At 40.7% G+C, this 18,963-nt stretch overlaps 1 protein-coding gene across 1 annotated transcript in view; it reads left to right on the top strand.

The window, feature by feature from the left end:
• The window catches only part of LOC311007431 (ephrin type-A receptor 6-like), a gene marked incomplete at both ends in the record, with an annotated part of 57,251 nt that overhangs the window by 33,787 nt on the left and 4,501 nt on the right, over nt 1-18,963 (top strand). The window contains 8 exons of the mRNA XM_084000615.1: nt 1,204-1,554; nt 11,443-11,567; nt 12,272-12,434; nt 13,764-13,869; nt 15,755-15,825; nt 17,586-17,711; nt 18,527-18,712; nt 18,827-18,888. Of these exons, the coding sequence (XP_083856741.1) occupies nt 1,204-1,554; nt 11,443-11,567; nt 12,272-12,434; nt 13,764-13,869; nt 15,755-15,825; nt 17,586-17,711; nt 18,527-18,712; nt 18,827-18,888 (1,190 nt within the window). The remainder of the gene's footprint in view (nt 1-1,203; nt 1,555-11,442; nt 11,568-12,271; nt 12,435-13,763; nt 13,870-15,754; nt 15,826-17,585; nt 17,712-18,526; nt 18,713-18,826; nt 18,889-18,963) is intronic.

The following is an 18,963-nucleotide window of genomic DNA, read 5'->3' as shown; positions in this document are numbered from 1 at the left end:
TGCTCATTTCATCATTTTTGGTAAACTGTTGGAGGCCCACATCAAAATTTCAAATCATGTGTCTTGTGCACTTTTTCCGCCAGTCACATAATAATCAAGCCCTTGCATTTGTGTTGATCCCCATTTGAACAAACATATTTGAAAAAGGAAAAGTCAACCTTATAAAGCAGTCCTACTCAAATGGCATAAGGATTAAGAAATTCCTGCAGTTGTACAGGACTGTGAATACTATTTTGTTCTTAAAGGAGAATTTTTGACCCCTAAATCGTTTTCCTGATGATCACCCAGTGTTGGGGGGAGCAAAAAACGCGGCGCTAGGGATAGCGACAACGCTAAACTATGGGGGCAATTCTTTCAACCACAACAAACAATCAAATATCTATGGTACATAACTCGAATCCTTACGAGACACCACTGAACTCATATAGTGTACAGTATAAACAGTATAAACTTTGTGTTTTTGCATGTTATCACTCACCTCAGATAGCCAAACTCTGAAACATCCTGGAAAGACATTACTATCCGATTGCAGAGTGCCTGCAAACACTTTTTCCTTGTCGTGACGATTTCTTTACAAAAATAAACAGTCGAGCAGTGCAGTGGTAATGTCCATAATATCTCTGACCGTTTATCCTGAGCGCCAGGTAGCCATGGTGTAACTCCGGTTTGCCTACATTAATTTTAGTCGTGTATTTTGCCCCCCCAAACACTGGGTGACCATCAGGACAACAATTTAGGGGTCAAAAATGGCCGGAATTCTCCTTTAATGCACTTTGAGGTGTGACTAGGTTTAGGTATGTTCATTTTAATTCATAAGGGAATCAAGTTATTGCTAATACTGGGCGATATTTTGTTTTTTATGCACCTTTACGTGTGTCTGGGTTCAAATATGACCAAAATGTTTATTTTTGATTTCAAAAGTAGAGTTAAGTACAGCTTCTACTCTTTTCAGTTGATTATTTCATTAACATTTTTATGTGCCTGCGTCAAATGTGACCAAACTTTAAAAGGAAACAATGAATAAACATTACTAGTTTTTCAATATGTGCACCTGTGTTAGTGTGCTGCTGAAAATGTCTGCCCTGGAGAAGTGTCTTAGTTTGAAAATCTGGCCTATTGTAAATGAATGGCCCTGTTATAAAGTGATCAGTGGATTATCAATGAGTCATCTCTCTTCCTCTCTCTCTTTCTACTCCTCCTCAGGGCCTCCATCCGCTCCCAGGAACCTGGTCTCACTGATCAATGACACGGCGCTCTTCTTGCAGTGGATGCCTCCAAGCGACATGGGAGGCAGGAAGGACATCACCTACAACATCCTGTGCCAGCGTTGTGGCGCCAGTGAGGGCGACGGCGGCGTGACCCAGTGTGAGCCGTGCGGGGCCGACCTGCGGTTCATCCCGCGGCCGCTCGCTCTGACCGGTACCTCTGTGGCAATACTAGATTTTGCAATGCACACCAACTACACTTTCCATGTGGAGGCGGTGAACGGTGTGACCGGGCTGGGAGTGGCCACACGCTCGCTGGCGAATATCACGGTCAACACGTACCAAGCTGGTGAGTTGCAGAGCTCTTGTTCACTTCAGTTCAACTTTTCAATTGTGTTAGTTTTAGTGTTTTTTAAAAGAACCTCCCACGGACTAACTGAGGGTTTCTTGGCTAAGACTTATGAATAACTGATCTCCTGGGTATTGTAGCAGATGGATGATATTAATTGATTGGTCCATTAAAAAAATGAGCAGCATGTTATTCCCCATCTATGGACATAATCTCTGGTTAGATTTATTGTCCCTGGTGTCATCCATAGCTTTCTGAGGGATGATTTGTTGCGATCGCACCACCAAACTCCTGGCTAATCCATAAATAGGCAAAGAGAAGGTCTATGTGTGATGCCCTGACTTCAGTCAGTGCTTAATTATGCAGAACTTGTTGTTATCAAGGAGGACATCAGCTGTAGAGGTCAGACAAAAGTTTTTTTGTACCAGATTGGACATTTATTCCTGCTGTAAACTTGAGCATTTTATTTATGAAAGTCTATGAGGAGCCAGCCATCTGAAGAAGTGCAGTTTTTAGTTTGTGGTGTTGACTTAAACTTTCAGCCTCAGATTTCTGCTTTTATGTAACAAACTGACACAAATATTCAAAAGTTTTGTTAGTTATTGTTGTTGTTATAGCCACAAATTACATCATAATTACATAAATCAATTTCAAAACATTTTTGCTGAAACAGTGCACAGTAAGTTGTGACACGTTCATCATTTAAATTCTGCTGGCAGGAGCGAATGGCCATCTGGAATGGTGGGAATTTTCCCAGCTGACCATTCTGTCCATGTGATGGCAGAGAGCCAAGCAAAACTGATTAAAAAAAAGAAAAAATGTTTGTAAACTTTAAAATAAAAAAAATAAAAAATTATTGATGTTTACACACACAGAAGTTTTGGTCACTGACCAGAAACACCCGTCTCATCTAAACTGTCTAACTTCAGTGAAAACAACAAACTAGGATGAGAAACCATGTGGACCAGCTGTCTGTTATCTCTGTAGTTTCTGTTCTGTGTAGCTTTCAGGGCACTGCTGGCGTGTATGTGCATGTGAGGGACAAGTTTTAGACAAATGGTAATAACAACGTGCCTGTCCTCTGTATTTGATAAACAAGACTTAGAGATAAATGACATAATCTTGATGCACAGTGGCTGTTCAGCTCTGAAGTGACTGTAGTTGTTCCAAAACAAAAAAGTCATATTTTAGTTGATAGGACATCTGCAGTTGATGTATTCTACTTGTTCTCTGTTTGTTGGACTGATTGTTGAGGGTTTACGTGCAGCTCGGCATATTTGGCTCTAAAATATTCATTAAGATTAATTTTACATGCTTATTCCTGGCATATGCACGCGCAGTACTTTCACAATACCTGACAGATAGATCAGGAGCCCTGTATTTGTGTTCCAGCTTGTGAGCAGATGAAGATAACTATGCAACGGTAACTGACAGGGATTTATTTTTTCTGCAGCTGGATTTGCTCTCCTCCTTTCTGAACACCCCATCTCTCCTTTCACAGTGTCTGCCTCTCCATCCAGCTTAATGTGTCAGTGGGTGAAGCATATTTCTGACCCCTCGAATAGCTGACAGAGCCACTGTGACCTGCGCCTAGTCCTAATTAGCAGGGCCCAGCTGACCTGGGGTCAACCGCTGTGAACAGTCCTCCAGGCAGCATTGTCTCCGCTTCTGCATTAGGAAAAATAAGAGATCTAAAGTTCAGGGACTGAAACCTGACCCTTATATTTTAAGGGGCAGAAATGTTGATGGAATAATTGATGGGGAAGGTTGAGATGAAGGAAAGGAAAGAGAGCAGATTAATAAATTATGCCGTGATGTATGTGCACATTTTCTCCCCTTTCAGCATGCGCAGCAAGTCAGTAGTGAGATGAAATTCAGATGAGAACAAGACTGACGCTAGTTAGTCATCATGGCTCAGATGTAACAGAAAAAAAAACAGAGAGAATTGTGGGTATATCTGTGCTCTATCATCTTTATGTGCAATGATAGGCTGCCATAATTGAATCAGCACTAAAACTGTCACTGTGCAACACAGAACATGTACAGTATAGCTCCACCAGAAACAGATCTGAAACGTTACGGTGAGATTAAAAGATTTGGGGAGCGTAAACAATGTATATACATATCATACAACACAAACACATTTCATGTTTTTCACTTTTTTCAGGTTTGGAGACAACATCACGTTGTCTGAAAGCCAAGCTGTGGGCTTACAGATGGCCTGTTTGTCTGACTACTTGTACAACAGATGGCAGAAACAAAGTCTCTTAAAGACGCCTGGTCTGAAATTCCCAAGTCTCCCTCTTCATGGTCTAGACTTGAAGCGGTGAACAAGCCAATTGATGAATAGAAGATTATCAGTCTGTTTAGCTGTGAGCCAGACTCAGATTTAAAAAAAAAACAAGCACAAAAGAGGAAGGTAGAGTTTTATAATAGACGAGAATGAAGCAGCACTAACGGTCGAGTCGATGGTTTAAGCGGCAATAAGCAACCAAAAACTGAGTGGGGATAAAACCGTCAAATATTCAGACTGCGCAAATGCTCTGGCTGTGTTTGTAAATGACAGACTTTGAAGAGTAATTCATAAATATTACAATTTTCATATTCATTTATCATCGTTCTCTACCAACCGTTGTGCAGTTATTGGCTTCCCATAACCATTTAGTTTTAGTTGCGTCTCAGCTTCACTGAGTCTTTCAGGCAACACAGAGCGAGCTCACGGTCGGTGAGCGAGTGGTCTCAATTATCATAACACCAACATAATGGTCTTGAATCATTCAAGAGTGATAATAACTTCAGCAGTCATTTATTGGGGCTCATTGTCTCCCTGCAGACGGCGGAATATTGTATTAAAGTTGTGATTTTGCTAAATTAAATGTCGCGCTGATAGGCTGTCATTACGCCACGGAAAGCAGATGTCAGGTGTAACACGTGTCACCCGTCTCTCTGGCAAAAAAAAAAAAAAGACGGCGAGACTGATGGGAGGAAGCTGGAATGCAAACTAATCTCTGCAGAGAGGGAGAAACAGCCTGTGGGGATGTTTCCCTAAGGATGTTTAGAGTGGATTAACTTGTCAAACTGACTCTCCTCCGTAGACTCACACTGTATGCACACGCAGCTAGGCATGCATGCAAACAAGCAGGCAAACAAATCCATACACACATGACATTTACACACTTATTTGCTTCACCCATGTACCATCTACAGCAGCTCTGCATATGGTCCTGTGTAGTCATTTCCCAGCTCTGCCTCGTGCTCTTTCTCTCTGTTGTTTTTCTCTCTCCCACACACGTACTGTATGTGTTTTTGCTTCTCTGTCTTCTCCAAGAGATAACACCTTTCTTTGATCAAGCTTCAGAATTGTGTCTACAATAGAAACCTATATATGTATAACTACATCCATCAGAGAGAGTATATAAGAACACATACTTCTGTTTGCACTTTGATGATTGTGATCCTTTGCCGTTATGTAACTGTGCTGCACATTTTATATGAGAGAGGATATGAAAAGAAAGGCACTGTTCTGAAAGTTTGCTATTCATGCTCTTTATCTGCAGTTTTCCAAGGCTCATAATAATCTCCACTCTTTTAAAACTTGAAATGTTTGCATATGCTGTATGAGCCCACAGGTACTAATTGACAGCATCAGGCATAACTCTCAAAAAGGTAAATGAACAAGGAACATATGTGGTGTTTGATATATAATATATATGTATATATATTCAAGCGCAGAGAGGAAAAATCTTCCAGGAAGCTTCTTAATGAAAAGGAAAAATCAATTTAAAAACTTCAAAGCTCTATATCTCTGTTAAATGCAAAACATTCCTCAAGCACTTGAAAAACTTACTTTACATTTAAATATGGTTGAATATTCATTCAGGCTGAGGGAAACGCTCATTGTAGATCTGAGTGTGGATGGACTCGCTGCTGTGCGAGGTGATTCATGTAATGTCAGTGATGGAATAATAGCCAACCAAAAGCAGAATTAGCAATTAACGGGATTTTTTTATTTTGATTTATTTCATTTTTTTGTGAGAATGAAAGAGGAAGATTTATTTTCTGTTGGCATGCTATCTGTTTATCAAATGCATATTAATGCCTCATTATGTTTTTGATTATGCTGAACCTATTCATCAGAATTACTAATAATTTCTCTTCCCCCGTCGCCCGCGTGCTCGTCTAAAATTGATAAGTTGTAATGCTCATTTAAGCAAGATGCATGATCGCCGTGTCTGTGAGCAGAATGAGGGTTTTCACGATCAGTCAGTTTTGTCATTGTGAGATCTCAGCTGATACCAGAGAACATGTTTGATCAATCTGATTGCTGGTGTGAGTGTGAGTGTGTGTGTGTGTGTGTGTGCGTGCACTCCTCCACACATGCAGGTTAAGGTCAGCGGGCGTCCTAACACCTTTTCAAGGCAGCGATGCAAAGCAGTAGCAAGAGAGCAGGATGAACAGTGAACTGCACTCTGCTCCACATACACAGTCGTTATTGCTCAGCAGAGCGTTGCTCACTGAAGATTCCTCCCACTAAGTTCACTGCAGTGCTCGGTGAAGAGGCACAGGGAAATCAGTGTAAATTTGTGTAGGGTCTTTGCCACACAGAGGAGAAAAAAAAGAAGTGCTCCTACAGTACAACAAGAGAAGAGATGTAACCATAAAGATAGAAAAGATATATTGTGTTCTGTAGCAGAGGTGGAATATGTTTCTATTGGGCACTAAAGGTTTTTTTTTTTTTGTTGGCAGGTGGGGCAGATTCGTTTTTATAAATCTGGAACCTGGAGGAACATAAATGAATTGAATTACATATCTAATCCAATCAAATCATTCATAAAATGTGAGATTTAATGATGTGTTAATCATTTAGCTGGTTATCATGGTTCAATCATGGCTTTATCCCACTTCACTGCTCTACTGCTACGGATGAAATTTCTTATTCTAGCCTTTATTATCGAATAATTGACTTGATTTGATTGATTATTGTTTTCAGTGGAACTTTATCCTCTGACTTACTGCAATGTTTATAAAAAAATGTTTTCCAATCGTCAACTCAACAGTGCAGTTAAACCAATTTTAAATCATCCATCTGTCCACATGTATTGCCTTTGACATTTAGCGGGATTACCATATAGTGTTATACACATACAATACACCAAGTTCACCCTCATGATGCCATTATGGGATGGCTTAATGTACACCCCCATACAGTATCTTCCTGATCTGACATGCTGTCGGCCCTGAGGCATCTGTGGCTGCCCATGACAAGTATCCTCATATACATGCACCATGCAGTGCACTCGGAGGGTTTGGTGTTTTGAAGGTGTGTGAACTGCTGCTCCTCTTTGTGTGTTCGATCGGTCGCATTAAAACACCTAATCACAAAACACTAACAACCAAACTCACGGCAGGTTCTCACATGCTAAATGTGTCCATGTGTGAGCATTTCCCTGTGTTTGGCCGTGTCCTGATTCAAGAGGTTTTTCTCTCTTTTCCTCCCTTTCCTCCAGTGGATTCTCTCCTGTTTTCATCTCCCTTGCTGTGGGAATAAGGCTGACTTCTATTTATACACTCAGATGCTGGGGAGATGCAACCTCATGGGATTTCTTTACAGCTCTCCCTGTTCACTCCCTCCCTCGCTCCTTTTCCCCCTCTGTCCTTTCTTTATCTGTTAAAGTTGAGGGTTAACCTATTTTTACATGTTGCCAATAAAACCAACGACAGCTTATAGATTCTCAATTATCTTTAGCTGTGTGGATTGTGATTAAACTGTAATGACTATAATTGTTCTCTTTGAGCCATTCATCCATGGCAGCAGGTATCTAAATAGCACATTGATTTATCCCGAGGCTGGAATAGCTTCTTGCATAAGAGTTTTTAGGGAGTTTCCTCACCTAGAGAGAGAAAGTTTAAACCTTCACTTGGTTCAGACTGAGATGGAAGTTCAGACACACACACACACACATAGGTGCTTGGCGATAGATACATAACATTAAAAAACTGTATGGGAGACAGAAATCCCCTCCAGTAATGTGATTCTCACAGACATTCTCATACTCTTAAGTGGGTTATGCATATTCATCTGCCTGGTCGCATTGATGCCAACTGCGAAATATCATCATTGCCCGTTTGGACATGACATTTATGGTCACAACACATTCAGTTAACTGACAAGAACACACAGTTACAATTTTACTTTGGCGACCCATTTTAATTTTGAAAAATGTATTAATGATTTTGAGGATGAACCATAACACACATGTGCTCATGGTCCAGCTGTTCAAGATGCGTCTTACATGTCTACTGGTCTTTCACATGCATGTTGAAGCTTCTCCTTCAGAGCAGTCGATATTTGCGTCAGGTTGTTTGTGTCTTTTCATTTTCTTGGATGCACTTGGATGCATGTTACTGTAGTGGGCAACTACAGATGTGTCTCTGTGCAAAACAGATGGAATATAGTATTAATATAAGTGATCTACAGTCAATCTACAGAAAACTAATTCAAAATTACATTGGGAATTTAAGTTTTTTTTTTCATTTGAGTCTTAGCTTCTTGTTTTGGTGAGTTGAGAACATCTTTGGTTTTATGCTGTTGCTCTGAAAGTGAGTTATGATGTGAACTTGAAATTTAGGAAACTGGGACCAATATCTGACCTTTTCTAAACCGCAGATGAATTGATTATTGTGTAAAATAATTGCCAGATTTATTGATTGGGAGAGTAATTGCTGGCTGCAGCCTTGCTGTGCACCTTTAATTTTTCTTCTCTAGGATTACAGTGAACATATTGCATTGGCAGAGTGATTATGCATCAGTCAGAAAAAAACAATAACTTATCCACAGTTAAATCTGAAATGCTTTCAGCTCCTTCTATTTCACCTGCTGAAAGATTTAGAGGAAGTAAATTGCGTTAAGAATCGAGGGCCTTGTAATAATGACTTTGGCAGATATTAAACTGCTCATTATTATGCTAAAATAGTAATTAAGGTGGGGACAGATGACATTTGGTTCATTTAGTTTTGTCAATACATGCATGTATATATATTCGTTGGCGTCTTTGGTGTTTGCCGTTAATAACGGCAGCAGGCAGCCAGACTGAGAGGCCAGAGATATTCCCACAACATCTTTAGGAGCTCGGTGGAGCTCTGACACCAGCTGCTAACTGGATAGAAAGTAAAGGGCACATGTTACCTGGAAGAACATGACATCAGACTCCAGTAACTGGGATCCTATTGCATATTTAGGATGTACTTTTATGATTATTAACGCTCTTATAATGATTTTTGTTTTCTTTTGATAGGAGTATGTGTATGAATACAGAGATCAGGATTTTGTGTCTAAGTCTCATTGGACATGACTTTGAGTTTTAGATCCTTGAAGAAATGCATGATCAAGTAGACTGAAGTCGGGACTACTGCATTTCAATGTGACAGTTGGACACTTGCGTGTGCATTTTTGCAGGAGTCAGCATCAAACCCGTGCATCCTATGTTCACTTTTGTTTTTGTTTTACGACAAGTTGAAATGATGGAGCTGCGGGACCTTGAGTCCTCGTGTTTTGGTGCTGAGCTGCTGAAAGAAAATCTTGGCTTCTTGACAAGACAGGAATCTCGCATCTGTTCCCACAGTATGTCCAACTCAATGCAGCGACGCGTCACTTTTCTGAAGTGCCCCCATCCGCTCCGTGCCCTCCTGTGAATAGTAGGTTATCTGCTTATCTGAGCACGAGGACAGTTTAAGACATCAACCTGCTCCTGCATTTGTATTCCAACAATGAGCTCTCGAACAGCACACCGAACAACAGAGGGACTGGATCCATTAGTTTGTCAAATCTGTTCGAGCCCTGGCTTTATGAATAATTGATGGTAAATATTTGAATCTCTGCTAGATGATTTTATGTCTTCTCAGCAACCTTGCGTAAAATATCCCCCCAAATTCAGCAGTAATGGTAAACATGATAAACAGTTGCTGTGGGTGTGGTTGGACACACTGGAGCTGGACAGTAAGATGGTCGTTTCTGTCTTTATGTGTCCATCTGCTGCTTTAGTCAGTGTAGGTGTCTTTTAGGTGATGCTGAAGACTGTTTTGCAGTTATGTGTCTGAACTCAGTTGATCCACTTAAAGGGATAGTTCCAACATTTTGGCAAATTAGCTCATTTCCATAATCCCTATAGTTTTAGGAGTAGGTTCGTTACCCTTAATTGTCGGTGCAAGCTATTTTTAGAACGGTGGCTTTTAGAACAGAAGCTCATGGAAATTCTTGGTTTCCCTCATCAAACTCATCAAATACACAATCCAACAACGACAAAATGCTCTCATGGACAAGTTGTGACCCGCACATTCACCACGCTATGAGATAATAACAGAATGTTATAGGAGAATAACAGAGTGCATATCACATCACATCATGTCCCTGGTAGGGCCGGGCGCCATTAGGATTGTGAAACCCAGGTCACCCAAGATTTGAACTAGGCCACCATGACCTGTACAGGCGCCGAACAAGTTGAGAACAACAACAGAAAAGCCAGGAAATATTGGGAAATAGTTAGCTACACCACACACACACATAGTGATAAGAGCCAAGTTACATGACCAAAGTACAAGATAAGTGAAACTGAGCTGCTCCCCCCTTTTTCCCTTTTGAGTTAGGTAAAGATCCCCATCTGACACCTGTGTCTCGACCGTCTGATTCCTCTTTTGTTCCACCTCTTTCTGCCACAACAGTTACGAGACAGAGTTGTTTTCGAGGTAAATTCCTGCAAAACCGCTGATGCGCGTTCCCGTCGGGGGCAGTTTACCAACAAGCAGTCTCTGCATTTACCCCTAAAACAACTCCCATAGCGTGGGGAATGTGCAGGTCACAACTTGTCCACCAGAGCGTTTTGGAGTTGTTGGATTGTGTATTTGATGAGTTTAATGAGGGAAACCAAGAAATCCCATTAGCCTCTGTAGCGTAGCTCTGAGCAGCTCACAGCTCTGCTCCGCTGTTCTAAAAATAGCTTGCACAGACAATTAAAGCAGAAGTGAGTGATATATTTGTGTTAATATAAGTCTTAAATAGTTATATCTTCCGACAGCAATCACTTACATAGAGTGTTTGGACTGAAACACGGGTCTCTCAGTCCCTCTGCTCTGCTCTGAGCCGAAGAGAAAACATTTATCGTATCCTACAGTTTTTATCCAATGAGGAGAGAGAACGGCATGCAGGGCTGTGTATGCAGCCAAGGAACGCCGTGAATGTGGTGACGTAGCGACGAGGACTGTTATGGTGCGTTCAAGGAAACTCGTATTTTTCCGACCGTGAAGTGGTACCAGTTCGATATGGTACGAGTTCACCGGTCGGAAGTTACGAGTGGCCGTTATAGTGACTTTCACCAGTAAAACAGGTCGGAAAAACACGAGTGGGTTGCCTGGAACGCTACAAAGTCGTAAGTTGTGACTTGAAGCTGTAATTTACGATTTCAAAAGCCTGCCTGGAACGCAGCATTAGCGAAAACGACCGGATCACTCACTTCTGCTTTAACGGTATAACAAACCTACTCCTAAAACTATAGGGATTATTGCAATGGGCCAATTTGTCAAAATATTGAACTATCCCTTTAAGAGTGAGACTTTTCTTGCTCAGGTTTCTCCTCCAAATCAAAAGTCAGTTGTACGTTTTAGTCTTTTAACACATCAGTTTTTAACTGAGTCAAATAAGTCGACCATTACAAAAGTATTTTAGAAGTAAGAGACTCACACTAGTGCATCCACAGAAATATTGATGTTGTGGAAAGATGTGTAGTTTTGTTGTTGATGTTGTTATTGAACTCTCCTCCAAACAAGCCGCTCCTCTGAAAGGTTTATTCCCTCAGTTGCACTCAAATCCCTGCACCTCCTCTGCTGCATCCTCAGGTCCTGCTCTGGTGGGTGTAGTCAGGAAGGACTGGGCCTCTCAAAACAGCATCGCCCTCTCCTGGTCAGAGGTGGAACAGCCTCCTTCAGACATAGTGGACTATGAGATCAAATACTATGAGAAGGTAAAGACCCATGTTTTCATGCCATAAAGGTTAATTCAGTGTTTTTCAACCTTGGGGTCTGGACCCCACGTGGGGTCGCCTCGAATTCAAAAGGGGTCACCTGAAATGTCTAGTAATTGATAAAAAAAATATTTTTATCAGTAACTTTTTTTTAAAACTAATTATTATTCTTTTTTAAATTGTTATTAAAAACACCACACATAATCTTAAACAACTGTATTCTATACTTTCACTTTCGTAAATACAAATTGAGTTCAAATAAAAGGCAGCATATAAAAATATCTGAGCGGGCACACCTTGATTGACAGTCGCCAGAAATGTATGATGTAAAAATGGGGTCACAAGGCAAAAAAGGTTGGGAACCACGGGTTAATGCATAGTATTAGCACTGATTTGTATTACAGTGATTTTAGCACATAAATGCATAGTGAGATCTACATACATGCACACACTATTAATGCTCATGGAGCAATTTGCGTTGTTAGTTTACAGAAACCCAAATGTAAATGTACAGCATCCAAAGTAAATGACTATCTCTGCTTTGTTCACCATCTGCTCTGGTAGTTAATAGGATAAATGATGTGTTTTGTTCAAACGGTGCAGTGATAACAGGTTTATGCAAAAAAAACAACAGAAAAAACAGTTTTTGCCTGAACTTTTGTTTATCATCTCTGGAAAATCTGTTTCTGTTTCTGCTTATCTAGGAGCAAGAGCAGCTGAGCTACTCGTCGACACGGACCAAAACCCCCAGCGTGGTGGTAACAGGCCTCAGACCCTCCACTGTCTATGTCTTCCACGTGCGCGCTCGCACCACCGCTGGCTACACAGCTTACAGCTCCAACTTTGAGTTTGCCACAGCAGCTGAGGGTACGACTGTGGGGGGGATTGGCATGAAGGAACTGTGGGTTTATCTGTGCTCATATAGGAGGAAGGAATGGCACAGATGTGTGTTGAAATCCCAGTGATTATGAAGTTTAGTTTTAAAACAATGTACAGAGGAGGAAGTGAGTGACTCATCTGTGTTGACCAACAGTTCCATGGGGGACATTTTATGGTCACTCTTTGCTACAGTAAGGATCTGTGAAACTCATCAGGGCCTCTTCAGCCATGAAGCGTTTATTTAAATGTTTATAAGCTCTATACGTTTTTTGATTCAGGCCCGTGCAATTGTGCTAACTGCAGTTTGAGTGAACGCATAACGCTCTGCTGATTCTAATCCTGAAATATGCAGGAATGCACGGCCGCCTACAAAACGCACACTTTCGGTGATGAATATGTAGATTTCATATTCGCATATTCGCATACCCCCATATACCCATACTTCTGATTTAAGTCAATTTACATACTTGGATTGTGCATCTATATACAGTATGTGCCACTTTCTCCCACCTCAATCAACCCATGCAGTGCTGTAGCAACACAGTTTTTCAGATTTCTCTATGTTTTACCTTAATTTTACGCAGACATTTGGAAGAACATGCAGTTTAATGACTCATCAAACTACTGTAAATGGCACTTTGGAGGATGAGTAAATGTGCGCAATTCAGTGAATGTGACTTAAAGCAAACATATACTGCAGACAGATTTGACAGCACTAAATGTAATCATAGGCTTATATTTCTCATCATATCTTACATCATGCATCAGAGGTGCCATCAAGTCATAGCTGAGTTGGTTGGTAAGGAGCTGTCATGTTATAGAAATGTGATCTCACCGGCTAAATTCAGCTTCTAACATATCAGTGGAAAGTGAAAAGAAATGATTGGTTTAATAGATTTCTGTGCAACTGACCGTGCAGCAGCAGCTCCTTTTTTTCATTTTTTTTTTTTTTACAATGAACATGATTAATATTCAGTCTCAGTCTGATTTATCAGAATTAGATCCTGAATAAAGAGCAGAAGCAGAATTGCAAAACTTTAAAATTGACTTTTTTTTTTATATGATTAAAATGTGGTTGCGCTGTTAAGGCAAAAAAACCTGGATGAGCATCAGTACAAAGCAGTATTGCATCAAAATGGATAAAGTTTCATTTTAGCACCACAGAAAGTGAGTCCCATTTTCTATTCTGTGTTCAGTAAATTGCGACAGCCTGGTGTCAGCAGGTACTGTGTGTCAGTTGTCTGGTGTGAGCCACAGTGAGAGTGGTTAATGTGCACGGGAACTTATTAGTCTCCGCTTTGTCCTTCCTTCCCTCAGATCCTGATATCGCTGATCAGGGTCAAGTCCTGGTGGTCGTCACGGCGTCCGTAGGAGGCTTCTCCCTGTTGGTCATCCTCACGCTCTTCCTGCTCATTACTGGACGGTAAAACACCCCCTGTGACTCTTTGGTGCAGCTTTGTCGTTAACACCACACACACATACTCTCTGTCACATACACACACACACACACACACACATACACACACACCCCTCTGTGCTTCTTCTCATAATCTCCGGGGTGCTGCTACAACCAGAACTCTGTTAATGGACTCTCTTTTGCCAGCAAGCAGACACTCTTATTTTCCAAATGGCTGAACCAATTTTCTGCCTAATTACTCAGCTTGTAATGCATGTACCAGCAGTTTGCTCCATTCCATTAACTTCTCCAGGTTAGTTCAGACTGTTGTCTTCAGTCTGCCTCTGGTTCACAGCGTTTCACCATTAGAGACATTTATTAAAGCGCAATGAAAAATGGCTCAGGATCAGTGCATACTTTGTCTGGATTCTTAATTGTGATACAAGATGAAGCTGATCACACAATTTGCGAATGTCATGCTGAAAATATCTGATCAAATCACAGAAAATTACATTTACATTTGCATGATCAATATCTTCCATTGTTACATAAGGCTACCTGTGAGTTACATCAGTATGAATATACAGTATTCTTCAATGTTTGGGTTTTGCATGGGAGAGTGCCTCTGCATCCCTCCATTAAAAATGAATGAAGTTCTACACATCTCCAGTTTCTCTTCCACCCAGGTTTTTGAGCAACTTAAAAAACTATTGTATATAAAGAAATACTCTTAAAGTAAAAAAGCTGCAAAGCATTAGTGTATTCTAATCCTCCTGTGTGTTTTTCTCCCATGGAGGATCCATATTGTTCTTTTTGTGGAATACGAGTGTTTGATTACTACTGTTGTCCAAACTCTTCGTCTCTAAGGAGACTAAGCTTTGAAAAACTTGAATTTGTGGAACTGCAAATATGATGAAAGTGGGAAGTGAGAAAATAAAAAGAAAAACTTAAAGGCAAAAACAAAAAAAAGCTTTAAAAGGAGTTGTTTAGTTTAGTTTTTGGGTTGTTGTTTTTTTTGGTGCAGAGACATCTTTGTAAACCAAAAGACTTGTAACTTGGCGCTACACACAAAGGCCTAATGGAACTGAGAGGCTAATGCAGTTTTGACTCTCAAAATAAAAGCTCACTTTTCCACCTTTTGTGGGGAGTAAACTTATTACTGTAAAGGGATAGTTCACCCAAAATTCAAATTTCACTCATTATCTACTCACCCTCATGTCGACTAAGGGCTGGGAGAATTTTCAGAGTCCTCCGTGCCTTCTCGGAGTTACGGGGGGGGTCCGCGCAGCAGTATTTGTCCATATAATGGTTGTGAATGGTGCTCACTTTTCTTCGTCCAAAAAGACACACCAAAAACATCCAAATACCTCCATAGTGCTCGTCTGTAATGTCCCTCTTGTATTGAAGCCCCAACATGAGAAATTGTTCCGAAAAAAATTAAATAAGTCTATATTTTAAGCTTGTTTGTAGCGGAAGCTCCCAGTGTCTCAGTTCACTGCTCTTCCTGTGTCAGTGCAAATCTTGCGTGATTTGAACTGACCGGTGGAACAATTTCTCATGTCGGGGCTTCAATACAAGACGGACATTACATATGAGCAGTATGGAGGTATCTGGATGTTTTTTGGTGTGTCTTTTTGGACGATGAAAAGTGGTATCCATTCACAACCATTATATGGACAAGTAATGCTGCGCGGACCCCCCCCCCCCCGTAACTCAGAGAAGGCACGGAGGACTCTGAAACTTCTCCCAGCCCTTAGTCGACATGAGAGTGAGTAGATAATGAGTGAAATTTGAATTTTGGGTGAACTATCCCTTTAATTTCTTTACACATTATACTTTTTTGCTTGTTTTTAGCATCTGAATGAATAAATGAATGAATGAATGAATTTTGTGATCTGGTCCACCTGTCCAGGTGTCAAGGCTACATTAAAGCCAGGATGAAATCAGAGGAGAAGAGGAGGACTCGCTTCCACAGTGGACATGGTAGAGTATTTTTAGTGTCTCTGTGTGTGGCTCTACATACTGGTAGGATGCATGCTACAACAGATATCATGCTACATATTCCAAAGCTTCACTAACGCTGTTTTGCATTTTTGAAAAAAAAAAAAAAAAAGTTTAAAAACTTTAAATGTTAAGCATCCTTTGATGCCCCAAAATTACACAAACTGGCCCCTTTGTAGTGCTAAATGTTTTCACCCATACACAACAGGAGCTCATACACTTTCTTATACATTTTGACAACACCCTGGTAACTGCTGTTCGCAGCTGACACAACTGTGGTGCTACAATCACAGATAAAAACATGGACATTGATTGCCCCGCGGGGGCGGTGTATCATTGTTGGAGAACACAACTGTGTTGTCTCATTTACAAAGACAGTGCAGACAGATTTCTTGTAGAATTCGATCCGAGGCCTGCAGGAGCACCAGCGTCCAGCGTGGCTCCCATTCAACCATTTATAGCCTTGATTTGTGTGAATACAATATTGTAACATACATACACACACTCACACACAGCATTAGACCATTATTACTGTTTGTGTGCAACTGTTTTGCTGCTGTTCTCTGCTCATACATTTTAATTTTGCATATGACTGTCTAATTTTGCTAAATGACAAAGAACAAATTTGCATTTATGAGCCTTTTTTTTTATCAAATATTAGGAAAATGATTTGAATAGTTAGTAATCCTCCCCTTTGTTAGTCTTTTTCTGTTGTTTGCTCTTTGTTGTTGTGTTCTGGGGAGCCATCACCCCAGGCGGGGGGTGGGGGGTGGGGGGGCAGAAGCCAGCAGGCTCAACAAACTGGTAGAAAAGTCTTGTTCTATTACAGCGCTGAGCCCAGACACCCTGGAGACAGAGGCAGGAGTGTAGACTCCAAAATGGAATCTATCTCAGACGAAGCCTTCAACCCGGCGCAATATGAGCTGACACAGCCATAAAATACATTTAGTCCCCAGCTCGTCTGTTGGAGGTGTACCACGGGCTGCTTCAAGTTATCATTTGTGCCAGTCATAATGCACAGCGCTCACTGCAGCAGCGTCGTCCTCAGCCTCGGTCGGAGAGGAGGATGCTGAAGTCTGGCTGCCTGCAGTGTTTCTATACACACAGTGCTCTGGGGCATTTTCTCTGCTCTTTCTCTCTTTCTGAACCCTTGCAGTGTAACCGGAGCAAATACACCAACCCTTATGGACTCATACTGTAGTAATGAATACTGTATTAGAGTCAAGGATCAACTTTTCTGGCTCAGTCCCCACAAAACTGAGTTATACTGTATGTGCTGTATAAGGGACATAGACTTGTGTAGTTACTTCTTTGTGCAGACAAATACTTTATGTTTAATGCATTAAAATACAGTAGTATGATTATTTGAGAAAACATAAAACTGGTATAGAAATTAGATTCAGTCTATGTTTGGGAACATTTTCTAGATAAGTTAAATGTCAGCTTAAAAGAGGAACGATATTTTCTAAAGAGCCAACACATGCTGTTCATTTGTTGGTATTATGAAGGTAAGCATCTGTGTTTTAATAAAAAATATATGTGAAGTTGTTTAGAGAGAGAGTTGTGTACCAAGGTCAAGCCAGCATATGCTGTGTCTTGGATATGCTCCAATGTTGTGATTCAATGCTGTCATTAAATCTCACAAATTTGCTGCGGCGCTGCAGTTTGTTTTGTTTTGTTTGTTCTGCTCCAAAATAATATGCAAAATATCACACTGTGTGTTTGTGCTTCTTCTTTTCCAGTCCCATTTTCTGGGATAAAGACTTATGTGGATCCAGATACGTACGAAGACCCCACTCAGGCTGTGGAGGAATTTGCCAGAGAGATAGACCCCACATACATATGTATCGAAAGGGTGATTGGTGCAGGTAAAATCAATACCAACCAATAAATTCTAGCAAAAGATAATTTTCTGCATGTCGTTATTTTAATCTGGGTATTTTGTGCTAAATTGATATTACACTGATTTGTGTCAGTGGCTTCACACTGAGAAACAATTTTATTTTATTAGAAATATTAAATCCCGAGAAGTAACTTTAAAATTATTATAGTCTCTCAGCAAGCTGATTTTATGATACGGTACCTTGGAGGAGCAGACTGTGAATAATAATGTTTGATGGTTCATTAAACTGAACAGATTGTTTCTGTCATTTAGCCCATGAGTGAAAGTGAAGTTGTCTTGTATTTGTCTGGTTCTTATGACACAAGCTCCATCTGGTGGAGGGGTGTGTTCACTGACCTATTTTCAAAATTGCACGGCAAATGCAGAACACCGTAGTTTAATACTTGTCCACTTTTGTTATTCTTCCACACCAGCGACAGCCGTGGTCAGAAGAATTATGTTTTGGGGGTTTTGCCATGAGGGAACTTAGCCACTTGAACACAAGGATGAATTTGTTTGTCAAAGGTCACAGTGACCTCATTCATAAATACACTTATACTAATACTTTTTATTTAATACCTTTAAAGTCATACAGTCTGGACACACAGGGATGTAAACTGCTTCTTACTCCTTTACTAAGAACAATAAACATAATAAAGGCAGCAATGACTTCTGCAGAAAAAGATGTAAAACATAATCTTTCCATGAGACTTAAACTGTGTGATTATTTGTTGCAGAATGTGAATATATTGTATGATATGCTAGACTTGATGTATGCACGTGTGTATTGTGTTCTTGCAGGTGAATTTGGTGAAGTCTGCAGTGGTCGTTTGCGTAAACCTGGAAGGATGGGCATATCTGTGGCAATAAAGACACTTAAAGGAGGTTATATGGAACAACAGAGGAGAGACTTCTTGCGCGAGGCCTCAATCATGGGACAGTTCAATAACCCCAACATCATCAGGCTGGAGGGAGTCGTCACTAAGAGTAAGCTCTCCTTTGTATGTCTATGAGTGTGCATTCTTCTTTCTCCTGAAAGTCTTTACTTCAGTCTCTTTTCTCTGTTTCTCACTTAAATCATGTGTTTTACTTTTTCCTCAGGCAGACCAGTGATGATCGTGGTGGAGTACATGGAGAATGGAGCACTTGACTCGTTCCTCCGGGTGAGATGAGTTCATGCTCCCGGATTTACACTTTCTGAGGAGTTAATGTCTTCATGACACCACATTTGTCCTCTC

The sequence above is a fragment of the Trachurus trachurus genome, assembly GCF_905171665.1.
Source record: "Trachurus trachurus genome assembly, chromosome: 3".
NCBI lineage: Eukaryota > Metazoa > Chordata > Actinopteri > Carangiformes > Carangidae > Trachurus > Trachurus trachurus.
Note: the sequence above shows the minus strand (reverse complement) of the source record. Positions and strands in the feature narration are given on the sequence as shown.